At 28.1% G+C, this 16012-nt stretch overlaps 5 protein-coding genes across 5 annotated transcripts; all 5 read left to right on the top strand.

Moving 5' to 3' along the window:
* Window positions 1-537: 537 nt before the first annotated feature.
* On the top strand, window positions 538-945 carry cubi_03228 (uncharacterized protein; the record flags this gene model as incomplete). The annotated part of the gene is made up of 1 exon (XM_029020241.1): window positions 538-945. The coding sequence occupies one exon, from the start codon at window positions 538-540 to the stop codon at window positions 943-945; it is 408 nt and encodes a 135-aa protein (XP_028873027.1).
* Window positions 946-1545: 600 nt separating this feature from the next.
* On the top strand, window positions 1546-3060 carry cubi_03227 (uncharacterized protein; the record flags this gene model as incomplete). The annotated part of the gene is made up of 1 exon (XM_029020240.1): window positions 1546-3060. The coding sequence occupies one exon, from the start codon at window positions 1546-1548 to the stop codon at window positions 3058-3060; it is 1515 nt and encodes a 504-aa protein (XP_028873026.1).
* A 535-nt stretch (window positions 3061-3595) lies between these two features.
* On the top strand, window positions 3596-6295 carry cubi_03226 (uncharacterized protein; the record flags this gene model as incomplete). Its single annotated transcript, XM_029020239.1, has 1 exon — window positions 3596-6295. One exon carries the CDS (start codon window positions 3596-3598, stop codon window positions 6293-6295), a length of 2700 nt encoding a protein of 899 aa, XP_028873025.1.
* Window positions 6296-9132: 2837 nt separating this feature from the next.
* Window positions 9133-11982, top strand: cubi_03225 (uncharacterized protein; the record flags this gene model as incomplete). The annotated part of the gene is made up of 1 exon (XM_029020238.1): window positions 9133-11982. The coding sequence occupies one exon, from the start codon at window positions 9133-9135 to the stop codon at window positions 11980-11982; it is 2850 nt and encodes a 949-aa protein (XP_028873024.1).
* A 630-nt stretch (window positions 11983-12612) lies between these two features.
* Window positions 12613-15612, top strand: cubi_03224 (uncharacterized protein; the record flags this gene model as incomplete). The annotated part of the gene is made up of 1 exon (XM_029020237.1): window positions 12613-15612. The coding sequence occupies one exon, from the start codon at window positions 12613-12615 to the stop codon at window positions 15610-15612; it is 3000 nt and encodes a 999-aa protein (XP_028873023.1).
* Window positions 15613-16012: the final 400 nt, after the last annotated feature.

Raw genomic sequence — 16012 nt, 5'->3', positions numbered from 1 at the left:
TCTATCACTTAACTCCTAAAACAATAAAGAAAAATAGATTAGAAACCAGGTTTCTGGACATGCGTATCTTGCCATAAACATTAATTAATCATATTATTCTGGTGGATAATTCTCCTAATTAACGGTAAAAAACAAAAAAAAAGTAGCATTGCACTATTAATATTAAAAGGTTAATTCTAATCGGAAATGGTAGTTCACAAACAAATAGTATTACCACTAATCAAATTTGCATGAAAACTTTCGCGGCAAAAATGTCAGCTTTTTTTTTTTTGTCCTTGTCTAATATTTTAACTGAAAGTAATTAAATGATGGCGCTAATAACGGCGAATAAGTCTACTCCAGTGGGCATTCAATACATCTTTTATTCAAAAATAATTTAGGACGTTTTGTTTCGATCTTTATTTCCGTTATTTTGCCAATATGTTTTTAAAGAAGTTAGTCTTTGCAGCTACTTTTGCTTTTTTTGCGCTCTCTCTTCAGAATGTACCGTTCAATGGCAGAAATTTCCTATGCATAGGTGAGCATTCTTTACTTAAAATGCCAAACCGATATGAAGTCAATCAACATAATAATGGAGATGGGTGTTGTTCTGGGTTAAGAAAGAGGCTTAGATCTGTTTTAAGGTCTTGTACTGGTGGTTCATGTTCCTCATCAGATGACGATGAAGAAGTTGAATTGGAAGAATACAGACAAACGGGAAGCCCAGTTCCGTCAATAAGCTCCCAAGTTGATCGAACTCAATTCCGCGTTTCTTCTGTTGGAGAGTTAAATGCGAAAACTCGAAGAGATGCAGATGAATTGCAAAAGCTATTAACTAGATATAAAGAGTTCGGTTGTTCACCTGGTGATGATAGACCAGCCTGCAAACATTTAAGAGATAGAATCAAAGAACTTAAAAGGAGCTTGCTTAAAAGGGGAGTAGCTCTTTCCGAATCTTGTGACTGAGGATTTTATCTAATGTGTGTATGTGGATGGTATGATCGCCGCCACGAAATTGTTTGAGTTTCCCGATTTTGGCCATTTTATTGAGTTATTTATCAACAATATTAAGTTTTAATTGCTATATCTTGTAATCATGGATGGCTACGTTGGAATTGTATGTAAATGAAGTTGTTTCACCATTTAAGTTTTTGAAGCTAAATTGATGATTATTGATTATTCGATGTTTGTGATATTTCTTTTTTATGGAGGAATGATTTTTGATGAAACTAATGATTAAAGTTGGAATTTGCAACAGGATTTAACAATTAGCTATTAACTAAGCTACTGAGTTTCATCTTAATTTTTTCCTTGGAGTTGGTTTTTTTTGAGCTTATATGTCTATGTCTCACTAATGCTGATTTTTCGGAATTTGAGGGTATGCATTTATTTATATACAACTTGTACACAAAAAGGTGTATGTTTATTTGTGTGTTCTTCGTGTGAGTGAACCTAAATAAGTAATTTATATCAAAGTTCAGATAGGCTAATGCAGCGGTGAATTTTATTTTAGTATTAATTTGGTAATTTCTTTTTAATTTCTAGAATTTCTCCGAATATGACGAAATGAAATACACGAGATCGATAATTTTTTTATCATTTGTAAACTTATCATTTTTCTTTTTAGATTTAAGTGATTTGTTTGTTTCATGCGAGTCTACATCTGAATTGGACGAACCAGTTGCTGGCACCAGCACAGCAGGCGATGTGGAACCAGTTATATTAACTGAGGAAGTAGATCTTTCTCTTTATTCGTCTTCTGGAGAGATAGTTAGTAAGAAAGCTTTAGAAGAAGAACTTCATGAATTATTTAGAAACGCAGAACTTAGTCAGATAATGGCAATGCAAAGATCTGATCCAGCTAGTAAACATGATAGTGACGATGAAGATGAATTGGAAGGTACATCTTCTGGGGCTAGAAGTCGCAAGAGAATGAAGTATACATGTGTCTATCCCTCTCCTGGAGAGGGGACGAGTAATATAGAAGGTTCTTTAAGCCCATATTATGAAATGCCACAGATGTTTGCAGAAGCTTTTGACACCTTTTTAAAAGATAGTTTCTTAGATATAACACTAGTGGAATTTGAAATGCTACTCTTTTACTCATCAACCTTGTATTACTCGGCAATTTGGAGAGATAGAAACAAATTAAATGGAAAGATCGTTTATTTAAAAGTTTTATTAGAATATTGGGGTAATCAAGATTTTAATATAAATTCATCAATAAAAGTAGACATGTCAAGATACTTTCAATGTATGAAAACTAAATATAGGTCTACAATTATGAAAGCCTATACTGGCCCTTTAACTACAGTTCCTATTATGATGGAACAGTTTAGCAATAATATATTTGAATTAAAGTGTAGCAATGTTAAAAAAAGTCTCGCAATTATAATTTTATTATTTGAAAACAACTTTGAATTATTATCATCAGCATTTTTGTTTTATTTACTACTTTGTTCCATTAAGGAATTAAAGGGATTGGAATTCGAGCAAGGTTTTCAGTTATTTAAAATTAATAAAAAAAAAGTTGTATCAAAAATTATGAGACTTGGTGGTATTTATGTCAAAAAATTTCTTAAAGCAATGAAGAGAAATATTCCAGAAATGTCCAAATTGAAAGTTAAAGAATATAAACATCCAATAGAAAGTCCATTAATAATGAATAATATCAATATTCCAACTTTTGGTTTAAAATTCTGCTTATCACTATTAGAGCTTTATTTGATAAATACTTCCGAATTTTCTATGATGAATTTGATATTCTTTTTTGGCTCAAGATTAAATTCAGCAGCGGAGGTTTTCCTGTCGTATGACATTTTTAATACTATTAGGACTATAAGAGGGGGCATACATGATATAATCTCATCAATATTATTAGATCAAGATATAGAAAAATTTATAAACAGAAGAATTATGGCATTACATCACATTGATATTTCAGATTTCAGAAGCAGGTTTGGTGAATGCATTCAAATAAAAAATAAATATCATGAGTTGAGTAGTTTAATCCGCTTGACAGATTTTCAAAAAGAGGCTCTAATAAAAAAAAAATTAAAAAGAAAAAGAACTAGATTGTAAAAAATTATATTATTCATTGTGATTTAAGTTCGAATATTTCATATTAATTTTCTAAAAGATTCATCTTTCTTTTCGCTCAAGCTACAAGGCACTTTTATTTCTTTTGAATGTTTTTTTTTCGTACCAGTTAAAGCTACTTAAGCCAATATTATAAGCTTAAGTGGCTAAGAATGAATTCGAGATAGATAAATACCAGAAATCTAGGAAGAATAACTTATTTAATACGAAGTAAAAATGAGCCTATATTTTTTATATCTAACAATTCATATATATATTTATATTAAATTTTTATATTTCTTTTATCAAGATTGAATATTGAGAAGTTGCAATAATTTATAATCATTTTTATTTCTTATACAACTTTTTGCACTCATAAATGTGCTTTTAATATCGTCTCTCATTTTACTATGTTTTGCATATAAAAAAAGTTCAATTAAGACATTAGTTCAGCATGTTTTGTGTGCTTGATTAAAATGGGAAAATTTATGGGTGCAAAGAAATAAATATCATATTTTAAGTAAAGAAAAGAAATATAATGAATTTAAAAACAAATATAATTTTATATGTAACTTTAGTGTTTGTTCTTGTTGCTATTGCCCAAGTTCTGGCTGCAGATGGTGATTCACAAAACGATGGTTCTAGAGAACAAGAAAAGAATGACCTTATGAAAATGAGTTTGGAAGCTTGGATAGAACTAACTAATCTGGTACCTCTGGAAGATATTTATGAGAACCGATGTATTGCTGAAAAACTTTTGACATATGCGTTTATTTATTTCTCCTTTTTAATTAAATTGGCTGCAGTTTTTAACTATAAAAATTGCACATCGGTATACAATAGAACTACAGGAATGTCAAAACTATTAAAAATTAATAAAAAAATTTTTAGAAGTTGCTTTTTAGTTTCATTTTCAACTGCTGAGAAAATTGCTATATTTGTTGATAGTATTGGAAATGAAGATTTACTAAAAAAATTAAAGCCACAAGATAGTTTTTTATCTTTTTTATATTTAATCATTGCTAATTTGGGAGAAATTTTTTTAACAATGAAGAATATTCTCAAATATTTAATGACTATTTTTACACATATAAATGATCCCCATTTGGATATGATGATATCTACAGTAGTTGAAGAATATTACACTTTATTACCTTCTATCGATCAAGCTGTAGAGGAATTAGAGAAATTAAGTACTGTTCAATTTGCAGAATTAGTTGAACAAAATGGAAGTCAAGTTTTAGCTCTTTCTTTTGAAGTTTTTGATTTTAATCCAGAGATTGAACACATGAAATTGTTGAAAGAAGCAAGGCAAAGAAAGTTAAAAATAGCTCAAAAAGTTGAAGCTGCTGGTGGAGAGTCAAAGAAAGCCATAACTGATAAAGCAAAATGTGGGATGATTTCCGGAGAATTATTTTTAATGGAAAACATAATTCTTTGTTCTTTTTTAGTTTACGAATTTTGTATGGAATCTTTATCAGTTTTTGACGATCATGCTTTAACTGCCATTGAAGCTATTGCTCTAATCAAAGAACAATTATTGAAGTTAATAATAATTGCAGGTACTGAGTTAGATTTAGAAGAACAACAAGTTGTTGAAATTAGGAGAACAGTTAACCAAATTTTAGCAATGGAGAACTTAAGGGCAGCTAATGTTATATTTAGCATGCATCGATCACGTGTCAAACATGATGATTTATTAGCTGATTTTAAAAATATGCTTTCGCTTCTTAATGTTAGTTGTAAGACACTTGAAAAAAATCATCAAAGGTACGGAAGAACGGATTGCGTAGATAAAATGGTCATGTTAGTAAAACCTCAACTGAAAAGAGGATTAAGTTTTTTTAGAGATTATGTTGGTACTCTCACATCAGGAAAACAACAATTACAAGTTCATTATCGAGGTGATCATGATATTTCAGAAGAAAGTGGAAAGGGAAGAGCTGCGGATAAGAAAAAGGATAGAAAGAAACAAAAACCAAGAAAAGGTGGAACTGAAAAATCAGATAAAAGCACTTCTGAAGAAAAGAAGAAAAGCAAAGCAATGGAAAAATTCGAGTATTTATTAACTAATCGGGCAAGCACAAGTAGTGACGAACGCATTGTTAAAGATACCAGTTCTTCAAAAGACACTTCTCCTGAGAAAACCAAGGGAGGAGAAAAGACTCATGGGCCCAGAATTGACAGAAAAGCATTAAAATTACAAAAGCTTCAACAAGAAGAAGAGAAATCTCTAAAGAAAGAAAAAATAAAGGAAACAATTAAAGAACAAAAACTCGTAGCGGCCTCAGCAAAGAAGAGGAAGCAAGAAGAAAGAAGAGAAAAGAATGAAAGTAGAAGAGAAAGGGAAGAAAGAGAAAGAGAGGATAGGAGACGATCGGAAAAAGAAAGACAAGATGAAATTCAACATAGACAATTTATGCATTCATTAACAACTCAAGTAGAAAAAATAGAAGAATTGTTTAAGGAAGCTGGAAAAGGAGAAAGTTTTTCCGCTTTAATTTCGTTTGTCTTTAGCGTAATAAGTGATGAGGTTGAAAGTAAAGAAAAGAGTGAAGAAGATCTTTCAAAACAGTTTGCCTCAATGTCAGTTTCAGGAGCGACTGGTGCACAGGGTACAAGCCAAAGACCAAGTTTAGGGGCAAGGAGCAAAAGAAGAGCAGATGAAGTTCCAGGAGATGGGCCAGTAGGTTCAACAGCTGAGTTTTTCAAATCAAAAGTATCAGCTCCACTAAGGAGAGATAGAAGTAGATCTAGTGATAGAAATAGATCTAGTGATAGAAATAGATCTAGTGATAGAAGTGGATCTAGTGATAGAAGTAGATCTAGAAGCGTAAGTAGAACCACGGGAGATTCAGGATCATTCGCTGGAATGAGCTTCGACGTATTTACAGTACCTATGTCTTTATTTGAAGAGCAAGGTGGACCTGGAAAGTCTAGATTTTTAAGATTTTTTTCAGCTGGTGAAGAAGATCCAGAGAAGACTGAAGAAAAGGCAAATGCTTGTTTAGAATACTGTTCGGTAACTGATATTTATTTTTCCACTGTTACAGAAGCGTCTACCTTAGCTGAAGTAGAAGCTGCATTAGAAACGTGTGGCAAAGAAATTCAAAACTTACATTTAAGAGTTGCACCATCATTGACTGGTAAAGCACTTCTTGCATTAAAGTTAGTTGAGAGGGATTTGATTGCTTCATTTATCAGAATGTTATTACTGCAAAAACAAAAAAGTAAGTAAACAAAGTGTTACTAAAAATAACTTTCAAGAAAAAAGATTCTTTTAAGTTAAAAATGATTAAAAAACCGTTATTTAGTTTACAAATTTTTAATGTTTTTTTTGAGTTTTGATTTTTTTTTTTCGACTTTTTATTCAATTTAGAAAGGTATTTTTAATTGGGTTAAAAAAATAAAAAATTGTTGGTTATCTTATTCAATTAAATTAAAGTTTCAATGATTAAAATTAAGGAATTGTGTCTATATAATCTCAATTGTGTCTTAGATATTTTAGTTTTAATCCCTAAATTTTTTTCATGTTAAAAATATGAACTAATTAAAGCCAATCAAAGTAATACTCGCCTTGCTGAGTTTTCTTGAAATTATGTGTTATTTTATGTGACTATTGTTCCTATGGTATTATGATTCGTATGAATTGCTAAAGGTTTAAAAACATTAATAAATTAAATGCATAATATAGAGTGTTAAACTTTTAATTAATAGAATAAATCTATATCTCAACATTGAATAAGTTATTTGGAGTTTGTAAATTATGACAAATATTATGATTTATTTTCTTAACTAGTATTTCGTTGAGTAATTTGAATATTTAGGTTATTTTTTCTTATCTGGAGTATTTTTATTGTACAATAAGAATTAGAAAATCAAAATGAATGTTTCAAGTTTCAAAGAGTAAAAATAAATTTTTGAAAAAGATTTTTGGTTCTTCATAAAGATTATATTGAAAATTTAAAAAACAAAGTTATAATTAATATAATTGAAGGATAAAAAACGATTAGTAAGCTATTAATCTATTTTTTAATCTTCAGTAATACTTAATGAAGAATTATGGAAGATATAAATAAGAAATATTGGTAAAATAGTGAAAATTGAATTGAAAAATTTTAATTTAAAAATGTTGTATTCAGATAAATTTATTAGTTAGACGACTAAATATATTTCAAAGATTTTTTGATAAGTAATAGAAGTAATGGAATATGAGAAATTTTTCTAACTTTTAACAGTGGTTTATAAAATATAAATATCTGAATTATATATATGAAAATATTATTAATTTAAGAAATCATTTTTCATTGGATGTTATAGAATTACGAAGATTGGAATCGAAGTATTATTTAAAACAAAGAAAAAAGAGCTATATTAGAAAAATGAAAAAGATCAAGTTATGAGAACAAAAAATATAGGGGTGGGTTAAATTTTTAGTAGTAAGTGATTATGATAAACGGGTTGTAGCATCAAATGCTATAAGTTTAAAAATAGTTAAAGGTAATACCTAATAAAACCTAAAAAGCGGAGGAATAATATAGGTGGAGATTAAATGAATCTAAGTATAAAATAAATGAATATATCAAAATAAATATTACATTAAAGAATTGATTAAACTAAAAATTCTAAAAAAAAAAAATGAAAGAAATGGACCAATATAAGGTAGACATAGTAAAAATACATTTTAATTTAAATGCTTAAGAATGATTAAATAAATTGATATTATTTACAAATTTGTTAATCAAATAGAATAAAAACAGTTTATTTGAGAAGATAGCAATTAATAATAAAAAACTGAAACAATTAATTAATTCAGTTTAACTTTAGAAGAAAAACATTAATTTTATTCTTAATTTAAAGTTTTTTATTTCAAAAATCAAGCTTAATCCAGTTTTTTTTGGTTTTAAGCCGAATACTTTCAGGTATCAAAAGGATATATGTAGAAAGGGAAGAGAAAGAAACGGAGATATAAGGAGAAAAAAATACGAAAGCTTAGTTCAATAGTATTTATTCATTTTCAAATTTAATAGATATTGTTTTTTTAATTAAATTGACAAAAATTAAGAGCATTTAAAAGCTATGATTTATTTTGCATTCTTTGTTTCCTTCTAAAATATTATAAATTAACAACTGAAAAGATTCTTCAATTAATCTAACTACTTTATCTAATTTTGAAACAGAAATTTTTTCCAACTGTGAGTTCTTGATTAAGTTCAAGGTGAAATGGAAAGAAATTAGGTAAAGCTTTAAAATTTGAACATTCTATTTCAAAAATTATGATTTTTAACTTGACAAAAATTTTTCCAAAGGAATATAAAACTATCCATTCACATGTAAGGAGATAGTTCCTTGTCTAAAGTTATGCATATATTTAAATTCAAAAAAAGCACAAAAATTGATTTTAAATCTAAACAAGTTTCGAATTGAGGAAAGTATAAAGGTAAAAGAATTGGGAAAGACAGGTTTACATACCATATTACAAAATGAAGCCGTTTTAGATAGTTTTATTGTTGAATATTTATCCAGTTTTAATAAAAAAACATAAGAATTACGCCGAAAATTCTAGATTGATAAAGTTTTCTTGCTTAGTAAAAAATTAAAAACAGCTTAATAAGGATTGTTAAATTAAAAATATTAGATTAAAAATTAAAGTTTTTTTTTAAAAAATTTGTTAATAATATACTAACCAAAATTCTTAACTTGATTAGAAATGTGCCAAAATATAATTTAAATGTTATATATGAAAATTACCTCATATTTGAGTTGTAAAGATTTTTTACAAAGTTACCGAAACCTGAATTAATTAAAATATGTATAAAGTACTCAATACCTATGCAAAAAAAACAAATACGTAGATAAGCGCATAAGAATCGAATTTTAATGTTTGTTTAGTTACTTATTCCATAAATTTTTTATTTAAAAAATGAACAAAAACAAAAAAGTCAATCACAGTTTGCACTAATAGTGAAAAAAACGGTTGGCGCTAAAATAGTATAACTAGTTTTGACATGTTGCATGTAATTAAAAAAAAAAAAATACTTTATAAATTACCAATTTTATAACAACATAAAAATAATGAGCAATTTAAGATTTAAAATATTTACGTTAATTATTTTATTTATTTATATTTTTGATTATGTTCTTATAATCAGAGGAGCTGAAGCACCTGATGGCAATGAAGAAAATAATGAGTCATCAAATAGTGAAGAAATACTTCATAAAATTAGTCTCGACCATCCTATTGTTACTTTCATGGATGCATTGGCTACTAATATTCACGAAAGAAATTTACTTGCAGAGCTAATTCTGAACGAGTTAATAATTTACATTGTAATGATCCAAAAATTAGCTGCCCTATTTAATTCAAGAGAAACCTTACAAAATTTTTTAGTTGTAAAACATGCTTTAATTAGTTTTTCTGTTAACTCCTCTTTTGATAAAAAAAATGATATGGTGTTGCAATCTAAAATTGAAAAAATGGTGCAATTTTCAAGAAGCAAAAACACTGATTTGCGCGACAAATGTAAAGAATTAGTTGATCAAAATTCCGTTAGATTATTTGATTTAATGGCGGAGAATAAAAATTCAATAGTAGATGAAATTAACTTTTTTTTGCTTAAACTTTTAGTTTTAGCAGATAGAGGAGTAAATAGGTTTTTAGATGGTCTTATAGTTTCAGCGATTTATTTGTTGGAAGAATCCAAATCTTCATTATTGACATCTTCTGAATTGTATTCAAATTCATCAAGGAAAGAAATATCAAAAAGATTTATTGCAAGCAAAGATTCTATTGCCAAAATTACATTAAAAGATATTTTTATGGACCGAGTTGAAGCAGATCTTAGAGAAGTTACTTCGACTAAATTAGATTCAGAGGACACTCAATCTAAAAAAAAAACGAGTAAAATAGTTTTATCAGATGAAGATATGTATAGACTGGCAGCATTAGTTTCTGGAGCTTTTACTGCTTTTAAAATATGTTTATATATAATTTTCTTGTTCAATGGTAAACTTTTGAAATCAAATTATGCTTTCATTAGTGAAAATGAAACTACCGCAAAGCAAGAATTACTAAAAATAGGTAACTCTAATTTATCAGAGGAAAAACGCTTAGAGATTAATTCTGAAGTAAGGGACTTATTGCAATTGGATGAACTTCAGTCAAGTAATTTTGTTTCTGAAACTTTTGAATATATCTTAGAAAAGGAGTTCATCATTTCAGCTTTAAAAGATATTTACAAGTATTTACTTAATCTTTTAGTATCCTTAAAAAGATTTCAGAAGTCTATTGCAAAATATAAGGCCTTCGATTATTTGTTTGAAACTACGATACTAGTGTGTCAGGATTTAACCAAAAAATGTTTAGAAGAAATCAAAAAAATTGAAACTTTTTCAGAAAGGAAAGTAGAAAGTTTACAAATAAGTGGGTTAAGAGTTACTATGAAGAGAAAGACTGATGAGCTTTTGAAAAGAAAAGAGGAAGAAATGAAATTGTTTAGGAAGGAAGAAAGGGAAAAAAAGTTTAAGGAAAGGAAAGAAAAAGAGGAAAGGGAAAAAGCAGAAAAAGAATCGATTAAAGAAATAAAAAAGTTGAGAGAACAGAAAAAGGGTCAAAAGGGCAAATCTAAGACCAGAAGAGTATTTCCTACTTTAGAAGGTGAAACTGAAGAAACTAAATCCACTAGTTCTAAAGAGAACAGTAAAGATTCAATACCTTCAGAAAGTAAATCTAGTGTTAGTGAAAGTTCTAAAACAAGAATTAACAGAAAAGAATTAAAATTACAAAAGCTTCAACAGGAAGAAGAGAAATCTCTAAAAAAAGAAAAAATAAAGGAAACAATTAAAGAACAAAAACTAGTAGCTGCATCAACAAAGAAGAGGAAGCAAGAAGAAAGAAGAGAAAAGAATGAAAGTAGAAGAGAAAAGGAAGAGAAAGAAAGAGAGGAGAGGAGACGATCGGAAAAAGAAAGACAAGATGAAATTCAACATAAACAATTTATGCATTCATTAACAACTCAAGTAGAATCAATAGAAGAATTGTTTAAGGAAGCTCAAAAAGGAGAAAGTTTTTCCGCTTTAGTTGCGTTCGTCTTTGACGTAATAAATGATGATATTGAAACTGAAGAAAAGAGTGAAGAAGATCTTTCAAAACAGTTTGCTTCAATGTCAGTTTCAGAAGTTACTAGTACACAAGAAACAATTCCAAGGCCAAGTTTAGGGGCAAGGAGCAAAAGAAGAGCAGATGAAGTTCCAGGAGATGGGCCAGTAGGTTCAACAGCCGAGTTCTTCAAATCAAAAGTATCAGTTCCAACAAGGGGAGATAGAGGTGGATCTAGTGATGGAAGTGGATCTAGTGTTAGAGGCAGATCTAGAAGCGTAAGTAGATCCAGTAGTAGAGGTAAATCCAGGAGTATAAGCAGATCGAGGAGTAAAAGCAGATCAAGGGGTATAGGCAGAACAAGGAGTAGAAGCAGATCAAGGAGTAGAAGCAGATCCAGGAGTGAGAGCAAATCAAGAATTACATCTCAAGAAGAAAGTATGCTCACTTTCGATGGATTTAAATTTCCTCAGTTAACTATTTTTGATACCCATCAACAAAAAAAACCTCTTACTGAATCAAAGTTTATGAAATACTTTAAATCTGGTCAAGACAAAAAATTAACGGATGGTACTTATTTAAGTTTTCAAAAAAAGTATTCAGATTATGAGCAACAATTGTCTGAATTTTCCACTATTAATAGTGAATCCGATAAAGAAGAAGTTATCATTACATTAGAGCAATGCGGTGTTACAATTCAAAAGTTACATTTAGAAATTGCTCCATCTGTATCTGGAGCTGAATTTTTGTACATTAAATTATTACAAAAATCTTTTGTTAAATTATTTGTCAGATTTTTATTATTACTTCAGGAAAAAGGAAGATAGTTAAAAAATTCATTTAAACTGGTTATTTGAGAAATTATATAATTTTTATTGTATAATTATTAAGCTTAATCGAATAAAAACTGGTCAAACTAAAAATGAAGTAATTTTTATTATTAATTATATTTCACAAAATTTATTCTATTTAAGTTATTTAGTTTTAGTCAAGATCAAGATTAAATTCAAATGACACAAAAAAGCAAGAGTTAAAAGTATTCGAATAATAACATTTAGACTAGCCAATAGTAATTTGACAGTTCAATAATAGTGAATTTTTTTTACAGTCAACTATTGTGAAACCATAAGATCGGCATTTTAATATTATTTCCATTACTATCAATGAACAAAAATCAGGTAGTTTATCAAGGTTAATACTGAATATTCGAGGAATTATTTTTTGTGGAAAATACGAAATTCCGTGAAAAATATTAATTGAAGTATCACATAATCAAACTTATGTAAACTGTAAATCAAATCTAAAATGTTTTGACGCGCTTATATATTACATTAGATATGTTTGTGTAATTTCTGATAGTTCGATTGGGTGAAGTAAAAAAAAAAAAAAACTTGATTAAATTGAGCTAGAATAGGTTATTTAACTAATTTTAGTCAATAAATTAAGTAATAATTACAATGCTACATAAAACTTTTGTGCATATTCTTTTTGCCCTACTTTTTTTTTATATTAAATATTTTAGAATAGAATGTGCAGGGGTTTCTGATAAAAAAACGGATTTAGGGGGTGAAATAGTTTCTTATAATATACAGAACACCGATATTGGAACATTGGATGAAATTCAATCAATTATTACGAATAAAAATGAAAATAATTTCATTGTAGAACAGGTAATTCTTAAAATAATCAATTATATTATTCTGATACTTAAATTATTGTTTATGTACGATCCAGCTGCAGGGAAAGCTGAGAATATATTTATTTCGGCAATATCTGATTTATTTGTTTCTCGGTCTATTCAAAATAGAAAAATTGATTTGATTCAATCAGATAAGGCATTGGCACTAAGAAATTTTTGTGACAAAGAAGGGAATGCTAGCTTTCTTGAAATAATTAATGGAATTTCTGGAGAAAATACAGTAAAACTTTTTGATATGATAGCAGAAAATGCTTTGGTAATAGAAAATACTTTTTTTTCTCTAATTAAAACATTAAAAATACTGGTAACTTTAGATTTAGATACATTTTTAAAAAATACGGCAGAATTAATAATTGCAGTAGAAAATAAATACATTGATTATATTAGGAAATATTCAAAAATACACAATAATGAATCTAAGAGGAATAAATACAAGAGACTAGTTGATAATCAGAAATACATAAAAGGATGTAAAAGCAATTTAATTGATCTAACAATGGTAGATAGTAACAAACCGAGCGAAACAGCAGAGAAAGATAGAAAGCTTTGTGATCAATATATAAAATCTAAAGAACTTGATAAATCAGGTACGAGCGATTTAGACGAAAGAGGTAAATATTTGTTTGAAGAAATTTTTGACTGTAGTGGATTTTCCGAAGAAGAAGTTTTCATAATTGAAACGATTGTTCTATATACATTGAATATAATAGAGGCAAGTATAAGTATGTTATATATGTTTGATGCAGACCAGTTAAGTAGTTTTAATGCTATTAATACAAAATTAATTGATATTTGCAGCTTGAAAATTTCAACAAGATCAACAAAATCACTAATTGGTCAAGAAAAGGCAATTAAACTTAGAATTTTTGTACAAGAACTATTAGGATTAAGTGAGCTAAATCAACATAATATTTTGGAATTAGCAGTTAAAAGTTCTTTAGAAAAGAATGAATTAATAAAACAATTAAAAGACTATTATAAAGGATTACTGAAAATCGTGTTAATATTAGAAGATAAACTTAAAGAAATTAAATGCAAATATTTAATTAGCATTTTAGAATCACCTGCAAATCTTTTTATGGTGTTCACCAAATTTTTTGCATCTGAAATTAAAAGACTTGAAAATTTAAGTTTTGAATACGTTTTTTTAGATTCAATTGTTAAATATACTGAACTAAAATTAGATAAAATAAGGTCAGATGAAGATAGGTTAATTGAGCAATCTAAGAGTGAACGAGAAATGGAGAAGGAAAACAAAAGAAAGGAAAAACAAATGAAAGAAAAAAAGAGAATGGAAGAATTAATCGAGAGAAAAAGGTATTTAGAAGAACATAATAAACTTAAGCAAGAGAAGAAAAATAATTCAAAACCAAAAGTTAAGAAACAGTTTCCTAATGTGGAAGATCTTGTTGGGCAAGGCAACTATTATAGAGCAAGTTCAAGTAGAACTAGAAGTACCAGTAGGAGTAGATCAAAAACTCCAGAAAAACCACAGAATAATAATGGTCAAAGTTCTGAACTAAAAGTCAGCAGAAAAGAAAAAAGAATGCAGAAACTTCAGCAAGAGGAACTAAAATCTCAAATGAAGCAAGCAATTAAGGAAGCAATACAAGAACAAAAGTCTCAAAACATTTCTACAAAAAAAAGAAAACAAACACAGAGGAAAAATAAAAATTCTGAAAGGAGAGAAAAAGAAGAAAGGGAAAGAAAGGAGGAAAAAGAAAAAAGGCAAGAAAAGCTTGAGACAATAAAGCATAATAATTATATGTATTCATTAATAAATTCTGTAGAAATGGTTGAAGGATTGTTTGAAGAAGCTAAGAAGCAACAAGAAAAAGGGTTAAGAGCACTAATTGGTTCGATATTGGATATTGTTAAAGAAGAAGTAAGTAGTGAAGAAAGCAAAAGAGTTGAGGCTTTAACTGAAAAATTTGAGGAGTTTTCGATTTTGGCTAGTGAGGTAGATTTAGAACCAAAAAAAGCACCTGATTCAAGATCAATTTCAACTTTTACCTCTTCTTCTGGAAAGCCTATGAAATTAAGAGCGGATCATGTTCCTGGATCTGGACCCGTAGTTCAAACAATTGAATTATTTGGACCAGGAGCAACTTTTGCGACAAGAAGCAGAAGCCCTACTTCTCACTCAAGAACTGTTTATAGGGGGAGAACAAGATCTAGAAAAAGATCTGAATCTGGGTCTAGAACAAGATCTGAATCAGGATCTGAAAAAAGTTCTGAGTCGAAATTTAGAAAAAGGTCTAGATCTGGATCTGGAACAAGGTCTAAATCAAGATCTAGAGCAAGCTCAAAATCAAGAATGAGTAGAAGGGATACAAGAGAATCTGAAATTGATTCAGAAAAAATTGATGTAATAAATTTTGACGGGTTTACAGTACCTTACCTTTCCCATTTTGATGAAAAAAAGTCACATGAGTCGTCTAAATTTGCCCAGTTTTTCTCATCAAGTGAAGATTTATTAAGTACAGAGAACAAAAAATTGTTATCTCAACATTTGGATACTGAAATTACAGAGATGGATTATTCTGAAATTACGGAAAATTCAACTAATGAAGAAATAATTAATGCATTAGAAAAGTGTGGAGACCAAATAAAAAAATTGCATATAGAAGTTGCTCCATTTCTTACTGGTAAATCTTTTTTATCAATAAAACTGATAGAAAAGTCACTGATTAAAGCTTTTGTTAGGTTACTTATTCTTTTAAAAAAAAAAGATGGTAACTTTATTGAAAATGAATAAAATATATATTTGAATTAAATTTTTATATATTACTCTAAATTATTTCAAAAAATAGAGGTAATTTAATAATTAGTGGTTTTTGTGAAAAAAGTAAATATGTAGTATTGTATCAGAAATATTTAGATATACTTTAGTTTTTTATTTTTTAGTTTGATTGAAGTAATAAATACTTCAGAAATAGCAAATAAAAAAAGAAAGTTTCGAAGACCAAATAAATAAATTCAAATTAAGCAATTTTTTGATTCAAAAAATAAATTTATTCAAAGATTATCTCAATTAAAAAAACTTAAACGGTTTAAAATTAATTAAGTACTTCTCATTGATTTATTCGTTTTTATAGACACAATTTTTATGATAGTTTCATTTAATAGTCATGAAAAGTAGTTTAAATTTAGTAATT

This window comes from Cryptosporidium ubiquitum, assembly GCF_001865345.1.
Source record: "Cryptosporidium ubiquitum isolate 39726 chromosome Unknown contig_10, whole genome shotgun sequence".
Lineage (NCBI taxonomy): Eukaryota > Apicomplexa > Conoidasida > Eucoccidiorida > Cryptosporidiidae > Cryptosporidium > Cryptosporidium ubiquitum.
Note: the sequence above shows the minus strand (reverse complement) of the source record. Positions and strands in the feature narration are given on the sequence as shown.